This window comes from Zonotrichia albicollis, chromosome 15, assembly GCF_047830755.1.
Source record: "Zonotrichia albicollis isolate bZonAlb1 chromosome 15, bZonAlb1.hap1, whole genome shotgun sequence".
Taxonomy (NCBI): domain Eukaryota; kingdom Metazoa; phylum Chordata; class Aves; order Passeriformes; family Passerellidae; genus Zonotrichia; species Zonotrichia albicollis.
Genome location: NC_133833.1, coordinates 7,912,663 through 7,932,581, shown reverse-complemented (window position 1 = coordinate 7,932,581; position 19,919 = coordinate 7,912,663). Strand labels below are relative to the sequence as shown.

Here is a 19,919-nt window from a genome sequence, read left to right as displayed (position 1 = left end):
TATATAATTTTTTAAAATATAATGTAATCTAGTAACATAATAAATCAGCTTTCTAAGAACTTGGGAGTAGATTCTCATCTCTCACCTTGTTCTGGGGACCCCTCACAAACACCACAAGCAAGAGCAGTGTTTCCTGGCCACAACCAGCAGTAACTGCAGCAGTTCTGATTCCAGGGCTGAGAGATCCTCATGGATACAGAGCTGCAGTTCTGATTCCAGGGCCGAGAGAGCCTCGTGGCTACAGAACACACCCGATGTGCTCAGCTGAGGGCAGTGAATGAACGGTCCCGGGGTGGCTCCTGCTGGGGCAGGCAGGAGCCGTGTCCCGTTGTGCTCCCTGCCACCCCCAGCAGCAGCTGAAGCCCAGCCGGCACCACGATCCCAGCCCAGGAGCTGGGGCCCCTCCCCTGCACAGCCCGCGCGGCTCCAGGGATGCAGTTTCACCCCAGCCACCACCAGGGACCACCGCGGAGTTCGGACCCTCCTCACAACTACAAACAGGGGCAGCAAAGGACTCAGCACTCCTTTTTAAGAGATGGCAGTGGAGGAGAAAGCATGATGAGAAACAAAACTACAAGACAATAAAGGTTAAGGTACTTTTATTATAAAAGTCTATACAATGAGCACCAGACATAGCAATGCAATTATATCTGGTTTAGTTATATATATTCCATATCTATATATCCATATAGATATATAGGTTTTGCTTTTACCAAAGTAAAACTGTTATATCACAAAATGCCTAGTTCTACCATTTATTTATTGCTCAACAAGGATGGCACAAAACACACTCAGCATAACTGTTGGCATGCTTATCTACTATACTGAATAAACAGCCAAACACTGCATAACAAACACAAAGCAGCTGTTAATTCTGAATTGGAACCAGTCTGATCACTCACTCACTTATAAAAATATTGGAATCATATAGATTTAAGCATTATAAAGGAGGAATATATTATTTAAAACATTTAAATAGTGCATATTGACATTTTGCATGTGGTATATAAAACACAAACATTCATGTACAACACTATACAGTACACATTAGTTTCAATGTTTGGATACACCCGTGTCTGCAGACTGATAGAAAAGGAACTGAAGTGTACATTGCACAATGGAACTGAATAAAATTGGTAAATGGTCTCAAAGACTACTTTAACCTCATAATTCTCTAAGGTCCCAGATCACTTTGCAGTTAAAAAAAAGAAAAGAAAAAAAAAAAAGGCATACCACCAGTGCTCAATAGTTTTAGTGCTTTTTTTTTTCTGAATTCCAAAAATACATGCCTACAAGCAGAGTAAAACAAACCAAGAAATATTCTACAGTACACAAATGAAATCTGAGCACTAAAAATCCTACTTGCAACCTATTTCATATGCTTCATGACAGAACAGCAAGTCTCTGAGGTTACGTGCGAGCCATTTCTTACATTGTGAGAAAGTTCATTTTTGGTCTTTCATAAAGCAGAGTGAATCATTGCTATGTTGACATTAGCCAGTCATAAAAACATGCAGTGAGAGTAGGTGCATGCAAAACATGGCCACAATCAAACTGATACACTGAAATAAAAAAAAAAAACAACTGAGAAAGCACCAGCTGAAATGAACATTTTGATTTTGCCAGATCAGAAACAGCTGCGGATGGCTGCTGCAGAGCAAAGCTAGTCCCTAAATCATCATTCAGCACAGCAGATGTGATACTCAAAACATTATTTAGATTCAACTCTGAAGCTAAATCATGCAAGGCCCATAAACTGTTTTGCTTACATCGTAAGGATTAGATAATGTATTTTTATTCTCCAACTGTAAAACAAAACCGTGATAAACAGCAGTAATCTTTCCACTCCAAACCGCCGCTTCTCCCTGTGGTGCGTGTTAACTACTCTGATTTTAGCCCTTGACACCATACTCCTTTCAGGTACAGTGGGATTTTAACTGTCCTAAGCCAGCTCCTTTCTGTGGAGCCACACAAGTCTGAGCAGCACCAGATTTCCCAACCACCACAGTGTTCACTGTGCTCCTCAAATCTTCTGAAAGCGGAGATGCCGTATCCAATTCAGCCCAAACACTACGCCACCACTGGCTGATAAACAACAACCCAAAAAGGGATCAAATGAACAACAATGACATGAGTCCTGTAGGCAGCATGTGATTGAACTTTTCAGTTTTCCAAGGTTTAAAAGCCACTAAGAAAAGGTCACTTTCTGGTTTGTCCACTGTCATCTTTATCAAGGAGGAAACGTGACCGCTAATGAGCAAAATCCATAGACGTTAATTATTACTGTGTACAGGTGCAATTTAGAATACCAAAAAATCAAAGTTGTTCCACAGCAGTCCTTTGAAAGGAATTACAGTCTGTTTAAGTGTTCCAAGAATTAAGAGCTGTACCCTTAATTTGCTGATTTTTTAGGCAAGAGGAATAGTTCGGTGTAGCATTACAATATTAATAATTTCTTCAACAATGCAAAAGGTTAGTAATAACAAAAGTCTCAAAGTTCTTGAATGCTAAAGATAAAAAAAAGGCTATGGTTGTTTTGGAACAGGATGGATGCATCTGGAATACAAAACTTCGATGGAAACTATGTTTGCTAAAGTTGGATAGAGCAGTCTCAAACTCAGAAACCTTATTTGCTCTCTAGACAGGACCTACTTACCCTTCAAACATGTCCTAGTGGCACCACAGTAAAGTGCACAAACTGGATTCTTTCAACAGTGCATGACACATCAACACAAGCACCCAATAAGTACAGGGGTAGTATATGGAAACAGCATGTTACTCAACAGGTTGGAGCAATAGAATTTAAATTGATTTTGAAGAATCTTGTTTGCTGATAAGGACTTCCAACAGCCTCAGTTTGGCTTTGATTTTCTTGTACTCCCTGTACTCATCCAGCATTGGGACCCGATCTTCTTTCTGTACATTCCTGTAAAAAGAAAAACATCAAAATTTCTACTAAATCATCCATCCTGCTGCAAGCCAAACACAGAAGCAGCTACAGGAAGTTATTTTAGGGCAGGTGAAAATATTATTGGCAGCTTGTTCACCGGCATGACATATTTTAGTTTATTGTAGTTAAAATTGCCATCACCTAAAAACTGAATTGAAAATCCAGCAGAATATTTTCAGCACAACTGCTGCAGCATTGGGTAACAACCACTGCCCTAAGCTCTCCTGGGAATTTTACTAACAGGATATGAAGGGTTTCATTTCAGATCCTGTGTATACACTACAGAAAAAGACACATTTAAGTCAACCTACATTTTTTACTGTAAGAAGATTGACCCACAAATTGGCAGCAGAGCATTATTCTTACTGGACTATAATAAATAATCTATTAATATGATTAACCTCATTATTTGCCATTGAAGTCAAAAGGAGTTTTGTTCCAAACTCAGTAAGTGCACAATGAAGCCACATTACTGGAATTTGTGTGACCAGTGGTCCAGGAGTTTGTAGCTCAGGAGAAATACAGGAGAAGGCAAAGTCAAGTGAGAGCATTTGCCAGTCAAGGAAGTGACCTCTTAGGAGTTTACTCATGACATGAGACATCTCAAAAATTCAATGGGCAGCAATGCAATCCAATTCATGACAAAACAAATTAAAATACGAAACCTAAAAGAACTAAACTATATGGAGAATAAAAGTTATAAAAACCATTACTGGTAAAGCAAATATCCACTGCCAGAACTGACCTACTGGAACACGGGGCAAATTTCCCTGCCCTATGTTAAAGAACAGAGATAATATGGGGTTTTTAAAATTAAAAAAACATAGTTTTTAGTAGGTATTTTTAAATGCTGTTTTTTTCAATGGAACTGTTAAAAATACACAAAGTTTTCTCCCTCAGGAGATTATTCACAGCAGATCAAAACAGATCAGATTCCAGCTGACAACATTCAAAGTTAGAAAATACATTTGGCTACATAATGAGGCTGCAGCCCAGCATCTGGTATTGAGCTAAACAAACCTTCCATTCTGCTGATAAAACTCCTCTTCAAATTCTCGTAATGTCTTACGTAGCTTCTTCTTCTCAGCTCTGGCTTTCCACAGTTGCTCCAATAATTCAGGCCTAAAAATTTCAAGGGAAAGAAAAATATGTTGGTATTACAATAGAATTTCAATTCCTCAGAAACAACTGAGCTAGGTGCACTAATAATTTATTTGTCTGGCTCATAAGGAACATGCTGTCAGTTTGAAAGTGAAATGTTGAGAACAAACTAGGAGTTAATAAAGGGGTATAAATTTTCTACTGTCTACACAGCTCAAGTAAGGCTGAAGAAGGTTTAGAAGATACTAAATAATTCACTGAGTACAAAAATATCTTAGTCAGACATGTCAGAGCAAAGAACACTCATTCAATCCAAACATTTCCTGAGAAGTGCTGAACGTGTCACTCCCTTTCACCCATCATCAGAGACTCAGTATCATGACTCTAACTACAATAATTACAACTATCATAATTAAATTATCCACTTAATTGTCCATACATAGAAGCAGCTCGGGTGCTGGAGAGCCTCAGGTCCCGGGTGAGTTTCTCTTGACCATCTTCAATATCAGACTCAGAGTTTTCAACTGGGCTTAGAATGGGCTGTGTTTGGGCAGCGGTTTTTAAGATTTCATTCAGATCTGTAGACAAACCATCACTTTCCTCCTCTTCCTCCTGAAAGTGAAAACAGAAATTCAAAACAAATATGATGTATTTCAGTTCCCAATTATAAGTGCTGCGAGTATTTTTAAAGGCATTGCACCCACCTTAATTTCTTCAAAAAAATGGGCAGTTTCACCTTCAATAATGGGCTGTAACATCTGCCCCCGCCTCTTGGTTGATGGTGAGCCCTGGAAAAATGGAAATTTGTTTCAAAATGTACAGTAAGACGTCAAGTGCTGTTTGAAGTCAGAATTACATTGAAGACACCCAATATTTCCTCTCTAAGATGAATAAAAGACAACAAACATACTTACAGAGCACAAATCAAACAACCACAAAACCCAAAAAGCTCAGGTACCCAAAGTATCCTTGACACAGAAATAATTGTTGTAGCTTATAATTTATTTTAAAATATTAATTTTCAGACTTCAAATAAAAAAAATTTGCTCTCTCCATGTTTTGTAGAAGATTCATAAAGTGCAATGATAGCTCTGAATTTGTATTTATTCTTCCTTCCAAACCAAAGCACAGTTACAGAGGGAGAGCTGGTTATCTCCTGCCAGACATCCATTGGGAATAATCCTGCCTGGTTCCTTTTCCAGACCACTCTGAAGCCCTGCAGGTGGAAGTGTGAAATCAGAGCTATGTGTTGCCACCTCAGAGCCAAAATCCTTTAAACTCCAGACTAAAGCAGTGTCCCTGTCCAGGTGCCTGCTGCACACCTGCCACAATGCCCTGCTCATCCCTTATCCCCAGACAGCAGAAGCAGCTCCAACAGATGTTCTCTGGACAGGAAAATGTGAAACACAAAAGCCACACAGACAATGACCTGTCAAAAACTTTAGTTTAGTCTCCTGCTTCTCTGCACATTTCCATACAGGCATCAGTGCATGTCATTGGTGTACCAGGATACAGTAAGAGATCTCATGGAATTAATTGTCATATAAACCTAAAAATCCATTATTGAATATAGATTGCTTAGAAGTTACCACTGAACAATCCTTGGCAATAAGAGAGTTCCTTGTATCTCTTATAGGTTTCAAAACCAAAGACCTGTGAAAGAGATTTTGCAGGTGCTGCCTACAGCACAGGTTAGGAATCATGTACTGACATCTCTCCTGAATTTAAAATCCTTCTGGTGGGCTACAACCCATCCCTTTATTTCACAGCCAACAAGCCAGAATGGCTATGGTACAGTCATAAGGCTGCCCAGAATGTAAAATCCATCTCAGCTGAAGTCAGATTTCTGAGGGGAGAGATGGGATAGAGTTCAATCAATCAAGGGCACTACCCAAAAGCTGTGACTCACCAGCCACAGAGAAACTGGTGCCTAAGAGCAGCCTGTGTTTATGGAGTTCAGAAAGGGATTCTGATAGAAAAGCCTTAAACCTGACTGTGACAAAAATCATGTTTTTCTTTAAAAGGAGCCACCAAAAAAATGTCTGTGCAAGAAAGGCAGAATCTTGACCTGGTCCATTTATCTCAGTGTACTCCAGGTCAGAGGGGAGAGCTCAGAACTGTCAGTGACAATGTGAACAGGAGATTAAATTGCTGCTGAGTAAGCCCAGCTACCTGTGTCTGGAAGAACTGTCTGTATGCAAAGAGATTATCTCGTGTCAGCTATGCAGTCCCTTCCTTCCAAAAGGGTCAGCAGCCAACATCCAAACAGGTATTTTGCAAGTCTGGGTCAGTATGCAAGGCTTGGATTGTGGCTCATGCAGAACAAAACCAGCTGGCTGTCATTCCCCAGCTGTTTTACAGGTACCATAAACAAGGTTACATCAATCTCCTTGCACAGTATGAAAACTTTTCTTCCTCATCTCTTAAAAGACCACAGAGAGAGGATAGAAAATTCAGAAGGAAATGAAGTGAAAACACAATGAAAAAGCAGGGATGTTGTACAGATGCTGCAGGTGCTGTAACATGTCTCTCTCTGGGGAAGCATGAAGGAATGAAATGGTTCTGATGGCAATCCTGTCACTCAAGCCTCTGCTGACAGCAAGCTGCACTGCAACTGGTGTTACTATTCTGGGGAGGACTGAGAGTACAGTATGTCCTGGGGATCCATACCTAGCACAGGCACTTGGGAACATCTCAGCCACAGCAAGTTAGCACAGCTCACTTACTTCCACAGAGAACCATTTAATTCCCAAGAGCCATCAAGGTCACAGACAGCTTGGAACTGCTCTGTTCTCAGCTGTAAATCAATCAAATGCCTCAAGTACAATGACAACAATATCTTGTATCTTCCACAAGAAAGATGTTTCACACAACAGTGTCACTAGCTTTTCTAAAGGCAGCCTCGCAGTTCAGAAGTGGGAAAATAAACAGAAATAGCATTTGTTTTACTCACAAGAATAGGAGTAATGCTTGCTCTAGTTAACATTTGTTTTACAAGTCTGTATCTGTCATAAAGTGGCTTCACAATATGTCTTTCTTCTCTAGTAACCTAGAGGCAGAGAAACCAGAGAATTAATGATACCGGTCACTCCATCACAGACAAGCAAACACAAAGCTGTGTGCTTCTCCTGCCAGGCCACCAACATTCCAGCTAGGAATATAAAACTGCCTTACACTGTGTGCATGAAAGGGGGTTTGTGCAGATAAAAGGGAATAACTGGGTGCTTTTTCATTCTCTCTCACTTTAACACCCTGTATTTTTCAGGGAGAAGATTTAAGTGGTTCCTAAAAATTAGGGGAGCCTCAGCACAGGCAAACCCTGTGTTTAAATATCCATGGAAAAAGGCAAAAAGGGACCAAGAAATGAGGGAAAAGATGTGTGCCTGGCAATGATGATGGTTCTACAGAAATGAAAGGGAAAAAAGAAAAAGATGAAACTGTAGAGAAGGGGGGTGGGAACTGTCCTTTCATTTCTGTTTCTGTGAAATCCAGAATAACATTTCTGGTCTTTTCTGAGGAAATTCAATAATCTTGTTTATTTTTCAGACATCTCTTTGCCTCACAGACATATAAGGCACCAAATGACACCCATCACTTTGCAGACTCATATAAACTGCTGATTTCTGAAAAGCGGGCCTATTAATACATACTTTTTTTCTTTTTTAAGAAGTCAATGCAGCAAGTTCCTCAGATGGCAACATGGAGGCCAATAGATACCTTTATGTTTTGGAGAAGGAAAAAGAAGAACCCCCACACCAGCATTAAGTTCTGGTCTTAGTACTGCTCAAGAGTTACTGCTGTCTATGCACACAATGGCAGAGTTTGAAATAAAGCCAAGCATTACCGGCCGTCCATGTTGGCTTTCATAATACAGGAGGCTCTTCTGGAGAGATGTTTTCTCTTCTACCAAATGGTCCTTTGTCATTTTCTATCAAGAATAATTAGCATTTAATCAAACACAAGTCACTTTTATTCGCTATCCAGATGCCTAAGCCAAACTTAGCTTAGTTAACATCATACAACCCACCTTCTTCCATTTAAAGCTGTTCAATATTGTCAGCACAAATTTGTAAATATTTTAATATAGAGCAATGATAATGTGGTTCATGTTGACAATTTCCCCACTGAGTCAGAAATATGATGGCCTGGCAAGGGGGTGTTAGCCAGAGGCATCATCATGTGATCAAGTGGTATCTCAAGTGCTCTATTTCCCCCTTATTGTCTCTGAAAGAGCCTATCCATGACCTCATGCTTACCTTTATATCTTCTGGCAAACATCTCTCAACTCGTTTTTCCTTTAATCTCTTCAAAATGAGTTCAAGTGTGGCCTCCTTGGTGGGCTTCTTCTCTTTCTGCACAACCCTCATCTCATCCTCATTTTCCTCATCCTCTTGGTCAAGAGAGGAACCAAAGCTTTTTGGAAGAGTGTTACTTCGTGGACGTGTTTGAGGTATGAATTCTCCCTCTGAGCTCCTCTGCTTTGCATCTGAAAAGAGAAAAACTGCTCAGTCCAAAGGTTTAAAATAACACAGTTTATTTAACTGCAAGTATAGCAATTTGCACATGGAAAGTTTCCCTCCTAAAGAACTAAAGCCATAAGAATAATCTGATTTTTGAATAATGCAGAATGTAGAAATGAAACATTTTTGTGTGCTGTGGAAGTTTACCGAATGACTTAGCCATTTCAGTCATGGAGATAATTTGTGTTGCAAGAGAAAAAGAAACTGTAGCAATCTCTTACCTTTTATTTGCTTTCTCAATTTGGTAAGTTCAGTCATCCATTTTAAAACTTTTGGATTAGCTGCAATATCACTATAGGAGGGCTGAAAAAAATACAAATAAACTACATATTAAAATAAACACACTAAATCTTGTTTAAAAATACTTCTTTCAAGATTTGGTAAGATTTGTGATGGTGAATGTGAACAGTTACAGGAATGCCACTCAGTATCAGTTCAGATCTCAGTGCCAACATAAGGACAACACCTCTGAAAATAAAATTGAAACAACTTTGACAGCTGAACCAGGGAGTGGTAAGACACTTCTGCTTTTCCACACATCTGAAATGGCCTCAGTCTCTCAGCAGAACTGTCACTCTGTCCTCCTCTGGCTCTGGCATTCTGGCACATTTTCTAATATTGCTGTTGCTCAGCTCCCTTTTGCAGTGTGGAACAAAATTCTCATTTGTGAACAGTTATTCAATAATGAACCACAAGAGTCACTCAGCCTTCCCATGCAGTCCTTTAACCTGAGTAAAGACAGAAGTGCTAACCTACCTTACTGTTTTTCTCTTTTTCAAACTGTTCCTCAAATTGCTTTATTTTTTTCTGTAATTTCTTGACAAGCTGATAAGGTGTCTTATCTTCCCTTTTGTCATCTTTTGAGCTAAAGGATGCTCTTCGTGTTCTGTTTAAAAACATTTTAAAAATGTCATTTAGATAATTGAGTGCAAACAACATGTATATTTAAGAAAGAGTTTAATAATTTCATTCTTCATGAATGAATTAAACAGCTTCACTCAACTGTCTCAGGTAAGTTAAGAGATAATTAAGCCAAAAAGTATTCACATAATTTGTTAGTCTTACTAATACATTTCTTAGATTTTGCTAACAGACTTAGAAAGTATGTGGTTTTGGTTTTATATCATCTTTCACATAGCTCCTTGACATTTGCTGCTCTTGCAAAGTGTTTATTGTTTCAAGACTGACATGAGAATTTTCCATAACACTTATTATACAAAGTGCCTGAAACATCCCTCAACACAGCCAGTGAAATCTATGCAGTTCAAGATATTAGCAATACTAATCTAATAATCCACTAGAGCAGATCCTTATTAGTCTCAGAATGAGGAGAGCAGCGATTTTCATCAGCACTTTCTGCAGGTCAGTCTTCTACATCATTTTAACAGTACTTGGTAAATGTCTTCTGTGGTTAATCAGAGAAAACTTGCACAAGGATCTTTTTGCATCAATAAATCTGCCAGACTAGAAACTCTAAACTTGTTCCAATCTCCTGTTTCAGGCTTTCTCATTTTTATGAGATTATTTCTTCCCTAACAAGCATGAAAATTCTTCTCAACTTCCCTTTCCCAGTAACAGGAGCAGACAGTACAGGTCACAAGTTATTTACAGTTTTGGAGGGTCACACTGCCCAGTTCACAAATACAAATAACCTGCAGCTTGTTTAGTGACAACTCTAATATACTAGGCTAAAAAAATACAAGAAAAAAAATGCCAGAGCTTCCATAAAATCAGAGCAGAGTCTAGCAAAGCCTGGTAAACAAAGGATATAAATACTACTTTCAGCCCAGGAAGTGCCATTTGTCCCAAGCTGTGACCAAATGCCAGGGAAAGCTCTGCAATCTTGTCCTATTTTTATCCTCTTTCCCTCAGCATCTGTCAAAGGCCACTTGGAGAGCCAGATCCCACCCCAGCTGAACCTCTGCTCCAACTCTCTGCAGCAGCTCCTGGGCAGGCAGAGCAGCCAAATGGTCACACAGTGTTTGACCTTGGTCTTCAGTTCATTCAGATCATGAAAACTCGTGGCAATCTCAAACAGATGTATTTTCATCCTGGCTTAACACATCCTGCCCTCCAGACTGCAATAAAATACACACCTAACAAAAGAAAGTGCTTTGGATGAAGAGTCCAACGTTTCTGGATCATGTAAGAAACGCTGGCTTTGCCCAAAATCCAAACTCCGATGTGACAAAATGGGATGACAGTCCTCTTCCAATGGATGGTTAGTCATCCTCCCAGCCTGTGGGGAAAGCTGAGCTTCTCCAGATTCACTGTCCTCCTGCCAAGACTTGAAAGCAGGAAATGGATCTAGAAGATAAAAAAAAAGACACAAAATGGTACTTTTCTGTTACCAGAACTATCAACAAGAGTTGAAACAAAAATGCGAACCCAATGCTTAGTCTTGTATGCTCTAGAGGATGTGGTGTCATACACAAAGTGAATAAAAACAGTGAAATGCATCAGAAAGCTACAAATTCTGTCATAAAACTGAAAGAAAAAGGTACTGAAATGAAGTATGCACACTAGGATCCCTTTTTCAAAGTGTATCTTGGGAGTATGCATTTCTGAGCAGTTCAACAGTGTAAGAGAGCCTTATTTATGTATCAGAAATATAAAATAAGAAGAATATGTTTATTGTCCATTCCAGTATTTTACTGTGGAAATTCATTTTCATACTGTATGCATGTACTTTGAAAGTTGGTCCTCTTGGTTTTGAAGAAGGTTTAGGGACAATGCCCATTTGTTTAAATCTTTTTCAAGGAGTGTTTTTGGGTCTTATGATAAAATCTACCTTTACAACACTAAGAAAAAGAGATTTCTTAATTTGTGGAAGGTGATTTTTTAGGGAGATTCCAAAACAATCAATTCTTTCAAATCCCTATGAAAAGCTCCTTGCTACCATTTCTTATAATTGACATGGTTTTTTTGCTGTCTAAAAAAAAGCTGACACAGCCTTTCAATTACTTCAATTTAAAATCCCACCCCCCCCTTTTCCTTTCAGAGTTGCCTGTTCTTTTTCCTAGTTCAAATCAGAAATTTGAAAACTGGGTTCAAAGTGTGCAGAACAACAATAAAACCCACAAAGTAATCTTCAAAAAAAAAATAACCCTTGTACCTGCTTTCCACTGCACATTTACTAAGTATGATTGGGAATTTTTTGTTGTTTTTCAGCTGTGATCTTGCCTGTTTGCACAGCACAAGATACAAGGAGGAGACCTTTTTCAATCAACAAAAAAGCTGCAGATCAGAATATTCCCAAGATATAAGGGACAGCAGGTGAAGGGTTAGTTAGAAAGCAAACCATCAACTATCAAAAGGCAGATAACTGAACGTATGGCGAACCATACTTACCCTCCCCTTCTCTCTGCAGATGCATTGTTTTGAAATCAATGAGGGGGAAAGTGATAGGGCATGGCGCTAATAAAATGAAAAAGAATGGCAAAAATACTAAAGTGAACACACAGCACAGTCAGAACAAACTATACATAACATGTAAAGCAGGAAGATACAGTACCAGGGAAAAACATCCCATCTTTTTGGAGCAGGCCCTGAGCACTCTCAGCTTCCAAGCAATTCCCATGGCAGGTAAGGATGCTCAGTCCTCAGCCAATTTGAACTTTTACTGGAAAGGTTTACAAAGAACTGGTAGAGGAATAGTAAAGACTTATTGCAGTTTAATAAGAGACTCGTGCATCCTCACATGAACAAAGGCAAGCTCTAATGTTTTTGATCAGAGCTTGTAAATAATAGAGATGGTGGTGATTTCCAAAAAGCAGAGCAAATGCAGAAAAAATACTCAGAAATATAAATCTATAAATATAAACCATTCTGCATTTTCACTTTGGGCCAGCAAGCATTTGATGTTGCTTTTCAAGAACCCTGTTGCATACAGGCCTTTATTTTTCTACTAGATTTGCTTTAATTACCCAAACCTTGGAACTGAATTTGGACTAGTACAGGTTTCTTAACAAAATCACTCTACTTCAATGGAATGCCACAAGGACTTGCAGTGTCTTGGAAGGCTGAGTTCCTAATAACCATCCTAAACAGGACTGAAGTACAGTCAATGCCCAAATACTTCACAGTGAGATTAAGACCTCTTGCAAAGAACATGATTTAATACCAAGAAGTTATAATATAAATTTATAGAGATACACTGCTCTATTTTCAAAACAAGAGTCATAAAGCTATTTGGGGAAGTAAAACCAAAAGCAACTTCATGAGCAGATTTAAGGAAATAATGAAAATGGATGCCACAAACCTTCTGAGAATACATATTAAGTCATCTTAGCACAAATAGAGGATGCAACAAAATGTAATGTGCAAGTAAGCAATTAAACTAAATAAAACACTGAAAACATAAACAGGATTTTTATGTTTTAGCTTTTGTTCTTAACCTGGGCAATAAGAATGGAAACCGGGACTCAGTGTCTCTGGGTGCCTGCAATTTGACTTTGTGCCAGGACATACCCTGAATGTGCAGTTTGCTAGGGCTCAAGAGCACCAACCAGCCAATATTGTACAAAACAAACGAAGCCAATCATAAGTTGCAAACCTCATTATTTGCAAAAGGGTTAAAAGAGAAATGTGGGCTGATGAAGTCAATTAATTTGCAAGACAGTCAACAGCAGTGACAAACCACCAATCAGTTCTCACCACTTGAGCTTCAGGACAAAGCTGGATGTGCTGACAGCTCCAAGCTGCACTGGTACAGAACACACATTCCAGCTTTCCTTCCCTCATTTTAATACTTCCAACACTGCAACCACAAGTTCAGTGCAGTGATTCCTTGCTAAGGTTTCACTGTGACACTTCAAGGCATCTCAAGGAACAGCTGTCACTGGAAGAGCCTGCTGAAAGTTAAAACCCTGTCCCTGCACCGTTAACCTGCACACATCTATCAAGTTGTACTGCAGGTTTTCCAAACCAGAACTGAGTGGCCTGTGGCCATTGCACTGTCAGTGACAGCTCACTGTGGTTTAGCACCTTAGATCACTTGTTTTTTAAGGTGTGATGACTCCAACACCAGGCAGAGGAAACATGATATAAGGAAGACATAAAAAAAGAAGTATTTTGAAAAGAAGGTATTGACAAGAGTGTTCTGCTCTGGTTACAAAGGACTTATGGTTGTTTTAATAGTTTAACCAAACATTTGAGCAATAAAATTCAGTCAAGTCACAAGCTCAGGGGATTGCTAAACCTGGAAGGCAGTGAAGAATATGATCACAAACATAGGGAATCCTGCCTGAGAGAAAACTGTTACAAGTATTTTTCTTCTCCTAAAATGCAAACCATGGAAGGAGACGGGGCACAGAAAAATATCCATCTGCAACTTCAGCCTTTATTTGAAAATTCAGAGCTGCTTCAAGTTCTCCAATGACATGGAAACCAAAACAACTGACAAATTTTTCTGGAAAATTGAAATATGAACTGCTGGCGTTTGGCGGGTTAGTAATTTTACGTCAAATTCAGCCAATTCAATAGTTTACACTTAATAAAACAAAGACAAACAAGACACAATGATAATTTTAACTAAATTATATAATTTGACAAACTGACTTGGATAAGAGACTCAGGGTCATGGAACTTTTAAAACAATAAAAAACAAAAACAAAACAAAACACACCACCTAGAATGAAACTTGGACTTCTTTGCTTTCTTTCTTTAGTTTTCCTTATATTTTTTTAAGGTCCTTAATTAAGTTGCAGATGGTTCTGAAACAAGATGAGACCTATGTCATGACTTGGTTGATCTTACCATGTGTACAGGAACATGCTGTCATCTCCTGCTTTTACTCTGTAAATAGCTTTATTTATCACTCCTCCCTAACTACAGTGTGAGCTAAAGAGTGAGAATTACCTTCCCATTTGTCACCCTCAGCCACATTCTTCAGATCCAGATGTGGCACTTGGGCAGCCGGAGCTTCCTCGGGAACGTGAACGCTGCCGTCCCCCAGCACCTCTGAATCAGGGTTTGCATTGAGATCACAAGGCTTGCTACTTGAATCCTGGATTTAAAAAACACAAGTTTATTATTACCTAGCAGCTGGAAATCAGGTACTTAATCAGTTCCAGCACTTTCAGAAATTTTACGGAAAAAAAGAAATCTCTCCAAACACAAGGAATTAAAAATAGACACACACACTGCAACAGCAATCAATTATTTACATTCCAAAACATTTCTTACATGAGATGCATAAGCACAAACTTGCTGTGCTGCCCTAAGTTTCTGTGAAGTGACATGATGAGCTCTCTAACAGAAGTCTTGCAAGCCTTGCAGCATTAACCACCATAAGATATTAAAAACTAAATTGTTTGTGTTACTTCACATTTGAATTTCTTATAAGATGCTGTGTATCTGTATAGAAACAAAATCTTTCTTACCAGAAATGCCTCTGAAGAATTTCTATCATTGCCATCAAGCAATATACTATTTTCCCTAAAAAGAAGACAGACCTCATTGTCATTTTAAATGGACATTATAATTTTAAAGGGACAGTAAACAATATACACTCCCCTGACATTTTCTTTACAAACCCCATGCAGTTTAAGCAGACAGCCAATGTATTTACTTCAGGCAATAATTAAAACTCTGAGGGATAAAAGTTATATTACCTTTTTTCCACTTTCTGATCTTCACATTGGATTTCAAGTCATAGCATGTAAACAACTAGACTTGAACACAGCTGAAAATAAAACCAGCTCAGACCTTTATTCTCAAATAGAGAGTCAACATTTTAAAACTGAACTGAAAAAAAACTGAAATTCCAATCAGTGCTGAACTAAAGCTGCAAATTAACAAAGCTTTCTGGCTAGGCACTGCTGCTAACATTAATTCTTCAATCATTAAGAGCAATAAAATGTGTCAAAATATTTTGTAGAAAATAAATTTTTATTCTTCTGTTTCTCTTGCCCAGAACATAGGGCTGTTCACAAAAAAAAAAGCTGTAGGTTAATTATATAGGTTTGTATGAGTACAGAAAACCACAAACCTTTCACTATTATTTTCTTCATCAACATCTTCATCTTCATCACATGGTTTCAATAATATGTCTGCAGTCTGTTAGGAAAAAGTACATTTAGAAAGATTTGGGAATGGCTCTCTCAACAGAAAACATTTCCATAATCATCTCTGACCACAAAATGCCCTCAAAAACTAAAACTTTCTTGTGTGTGGGGATGGAAATCACACTTTTTAACCATGTGACATTTTTACATCTCAATTAAGGCCAGTGACCAGGTGTTTTAATCACCAGAACTCAGATACTGACTTTCCATCTTCAGATAAACCATTTTTATTATTTCTTCAATCAAAGTTGTACCTAAAATTGTCACTCATGATATGAAGTTCTGGGGTGACTAAAATCATGGCAGTTTGTACATGCTAGTCTCAAAAACCTCTGAGTTTTTGCTGTATCTAACATACATGAAATGAAACAAGGCTGACAAACTTTTTAAAGGAGCTACTAATCCCTGTTACTAAATAAAGAAGCAAGAAATTGGAAGGGGATGAAAAAGTGCTGTCAGTTCTATGACACCATCTCACAAAACAAGTTCAGATGAATCCATGTCACTGCTTTGTTCACTAAAAGTATTTATGCCAAGGCCCAGTACTTGATTTCTTCAGAAAAGTGTCTTATTTGGGGGAATAAAAGAAATTTGAAATATAAAATATGTCATTTGGTTTTAGACTTCAGGAATTCTCACAAAATGATCTTTCCTGTGCCTGAAGATAACATCAAGTTACCAGGAGACTTCAAACACACCGACAGTTGCCAGTTTTATGCTGCTGTCAGAAAAAACATCGTTCTTCTGCTGATATTATTTCAGTCCTCAAGTCAAATTCCAATCTGGGGAAACAATTTTTAATTACAGTGCATTTGTCATACTCCAGCAGATAATTTCCAGCCTGGAGCTGAGCTGTACAAGTCTTGCACAGTCACACTTACTCGAGTTGTGCTAACAGCTGCTTCTATTTCCATTCTGGGCCCCAAGGAGACCTCACAAGCAGAACTTTCTTTTCCTACAACCCTACACACTCCTCTCCAACTCCTTCCACACAGGAGAATCACCACATTTCTCTTTAACCTCTCCCCAAATGGAACAACTCTCCAATAACATTTAAAACAGTGTATTAAAAAGATGGAAAAAACTAACACTGAAAAAAACAAAACTCCACACCAAAATGTCACCTTACTACTGCCAGCAATGGACAGAAGTCCATCAAAAAGCACAAAAAGGCCAAGAATGCCACCAGGTGTGACAAGAAAATATTTCTATTGTGCACTCACAAGCATCATATTCCCCTTTACATCAAACATCATGTTTTATGCATTTTGTGCTATAGGACAACAATCTAATTATTTTTTAGACCAAGTTTTGGCACTAAAGGAAAGAACCAGGACAATGAATACATTCTGTGAAATTTAATTTACAGAATGGGATTCCAAAACAATAGGCTACTTTGTGGGAACAACTGGAAAATTTGGCTTGCTAGGTGATTCAGAGTCATTTGGGATCCCCAAAAGCAAACAAAAGCCCAAGAGCAGAACACATCACAATAGTGAAAAGCACTACAGAAACATTTTAATAAAAATACAGATTCCAGACAGCTCAGTTTCACTGTGCTAAGGAATCCATTCCCATCTTTGCAAGTTCAAAGACCTATTAAATTCTTCTAGTTAATTTAAGTCTACAAACAATAGGTTTGCTTATCTGTTTATCTTTCAGGAAACCCTCAGGAAGATTTATGGACTCACAGGCAAGAAGCTGAAAACCATTGCAGAAACTTCTCTACACATGTAACAAACCTCTCCACCCACGTAATTCATCATTTAGATTTGTAACAACAAAAGTGATACCAAATAAATAAGGAACTATAGATTTGGTTTTGTCATTGGAAGGTCTTATCTGACACCTGCATATGCCTGATGCAGAGTGGCAGAATACTCTCTTCTCTTGCACTTTAACTGTTATCCTTGATTTCATTTTTGTCAGCACATATTTTGCAGAATTCCCTGATTGCATCAACTAGGGAAGAGATAAAGATGTGCTGAAAAGAACAGGACATCTCTGCCTACCACAAAAGAAACTAGAAAATGGAGAGGAGAGGCTGTAATTAGCTAATGACAAAACCAAGCACAAGCACAAGAGGCTGCAAAGTCTCAAAGTGACTGCTCCCCTCTCCTGATCCATGCAAGGTGACTGAGCTATGCTGCTCCTCAGGAAGCCTTCACTAACACAGAGGCTGCTCCAAAAAGTGCTGTGCTGCCTCATACTCCAACTCACCTCAGCAGAAGGAAGGGCTGGTGTCTGTGAAAGAAGAATGGAAAAATATCAGTCAAAACACACAGAGATTTCTCAGTGCACATGGCACAACAGGAAGACAACTGACAGAGCAAGAGCACCATGTAACACTACATCAGAGATCCTAGGAGAACTTGGATCTCTAGAGCACTAAAGTTGCAGCAATTTATGATTTGATATACAGGAGATTCTTCCTCTCACCTGAATACTTTCTTCTTCCTCAGTTACAGTATCATGTTTCATAGCTTCACTGTCTAAATCAGTGCAAACCAATACTCCAGAGCAGTCTCCTGTGTTTTCACTGCTACCAGTGTCATTATCTTCAATAACATCATTCCTAAAGATACAAACAGAAAGACTAGAAATCTGTTGTTACACCTTTAAAAGTAAAAAAAATAAAAATAAAAATAAGCACTTCCCCCCCTTGAACATTATCAAACATCAGGATGTTTTTTGCTTGGGTTTCTTTTTGAACAGAATTATTCTGACCTGTAGGCAAAATTAATTATTAATATGATGTTTTATACATCTAGACATGACAGACATATTAAAATGTGTTTGTTTCTTGTCTGAAGAGCCAGGCATATACCCCACACTTATATACCAACCTAAGGAATTAAAACACAACAGCCAGAAGCAAAGACATCCTGAAACTACAGGGACTCAATGACACTGCTGTGGCTACACTCCCCTCAGTACCAAAGCCAGTTAGTTGATAGCTACTGTCACTGGGTTCCCCTCCAGTGAGAAATCCCATTATTTCTAACATTTAATCTGCTGAGACTTCAATCCAAGGCATGTAACATTACAGCCAGATTAAAACTAATTGACACCACATTTGTATTCACATATATTCTTTATGTGCCACCACATGACTCTGTCATTCATCACAAGCCTTTGACTGCTTTGCCTTCCTTGCCCTCACACAAACAGAATTCCAGACCACATCAAGAAATCTCCTTCTCTATCAGATATAGAGAAAACAAACAGGATGGGTTGAAAATTAACATTTTAGCTCTTTTTTCTTAATTCCAGCCATTAAATTAGCACTAAGAAACTGGCACTGGATCACTGCTTTTTTCAGTTCTTATTTTAACTGTGTATTTGCCTTGTGCACTGTCTGCTGCTTTAAAGAACCCAGACACCCCCTTGTAGAACAATATCATGTATCCTCTCTCCCAGTTAATCCACAGTGGAATGATGATCAGAGGCATTTGCAGCAGTGCCTGTGCCAGAGGAGGATTCTGGTTTCAAACCAGCAGTGATGGCACTTGGAGCCTCCCCCTCTGAGATCAGCCAACCTTTACAGCACTTACCCTGGGACTGCAGGAATTCAGCTGCTCCAGGGCTGTGAGGCAATTACCCACTTACACATGACTTCAAAGACATTGAATCTTTAGCACTAAACTCAGATTTAATTGATCATTACCAGCAATGATTATTACTTTTATGATCCACTACAAACTTTATTCCTGTCTTCTAAAACCACTAAAGATTGAACAATTTAGAAAAGAGCATTTGAGTGGCTGAACACTTCATGCATTTCAGGTTCTGTTCATGTATTCTAGTTCTGAGCAACAAAGAAATTTCAGTACTGAAATCTTCACACATTTTTGAAATCTGGGTATTAATCACGACTACTTATTTTTAATGAAATGTACCAAAATGTACCAGCTTCCAAATGCTGCCATGGCAATCACTACACTCAGAATCTGTCCTGATTTACAAGAAAAATAAAATCTGATCAAATAAGGCTGGAACTGCAGGCAAATAGACCCACAGTGGTCATTCTACCCATTTTTGGCTGTTTCATTGCCACTGGCAGCCAGAGCAGTAAAGTAGCTGTGTTGACACAGAAAGACAGGGTTATGAAACAGAATCTACAATGGCTTTAAGATGTTAAAATTTTGTTGTAAGTCATGCTGATGAGATAAGAATGAAAGCACTTGAATAAATTTAAGTTTCTGTGCTATTTGCACAGAATTCAGCAGATACTACACTTTACAGCATTCTTAGCTACAAAATCAATTTAGAATATTTGCT

The 19,919-nt window shown here is 38.6% G+C and overlaps 1 protein-coding gene across 6 annotated transcripts in view; it reads right to left on the bottom strand.

The window, feature by feature from the left end:
- Positions 1 to 582: 582 nt before the first annotated feature.
- Positions 583 to 19,919, bottom strand: part of FAM13B (family with sequence similarity 13 member B) — a 43,735-nt gene continuing 24,398 nt past the window's right edge. For 4 of the 6 annotated variants that reach the window (XM_074552505.1, XM_074552504.1, XM_074552507.1 and 1 more), the window contains 16 exons: positions 18,078 to 18,213; positions 17,859 to 17,882; positions 15,563 to 15,630; positions 14,955 to 15,009; positions 14,431 to 14,578; positions 11,923 to 11,988; positions 10,668 to 10,878; positions 9,328 to 9,457; positions 8,793 to 8,874; positions 8,308 to 8,537; positions 7,896 to 7,979; positions 7,005 to 7,100; positions 4,756 to 4,839; positions 4,491 to 4,663; positions 3,971 to 4,072; positions 583 to 2,926 (listed from right to left, as the gene is read on the bottom strand). In XM_074552505.1, coding sequence (XP_074408606.1) covers positions 2,803 to 2,926; positions 3,971 to 4,072; positions 4,491 to 4,663; positions 4,756 to 4,839; positions 7,005 to 7,100; positions 7,896 to 7,979; positions 8,308 to 8,537; positions 8,793 to 8,874; positions 9,328 to 9,457; positions 10,668 to 10,878; positions 11,923 to 11,988; positions 14,431 to 14,578; positions 14,955 to 15,009; positions 15,563 to 15,630; positions 17,859 to 17,882; positions 18,078 to 18,213 — 1,813 coding nt within the window. In that variant the 3' untranslated portion in view covers positions 583 to 2,802. The remainder of the gene's footprint in view (positions 2,927 to 3,970; positions 4,073 to 4,490; positions 4,664 to 4,755; positions 4,840 to 7,004; positions 7,101 to 7,895; positions 7,980 to 8,307; positions 8,538 to 8,792; positions 8,875 to 9,327; positions 9,458 to 10,667; positions 10,879 to 11,922; positions 11,989 to 14,430; positions 14,579 to 14,954; positions 15,010 to 15,562; positions 15,631 to 17,858; positions 17,883 to 18,077; positions 18,214 to 19,919) is intronic. The other 2 variants (XM_074552509.1, XM_074552508.1) reach the window with 2 other exon arrangements.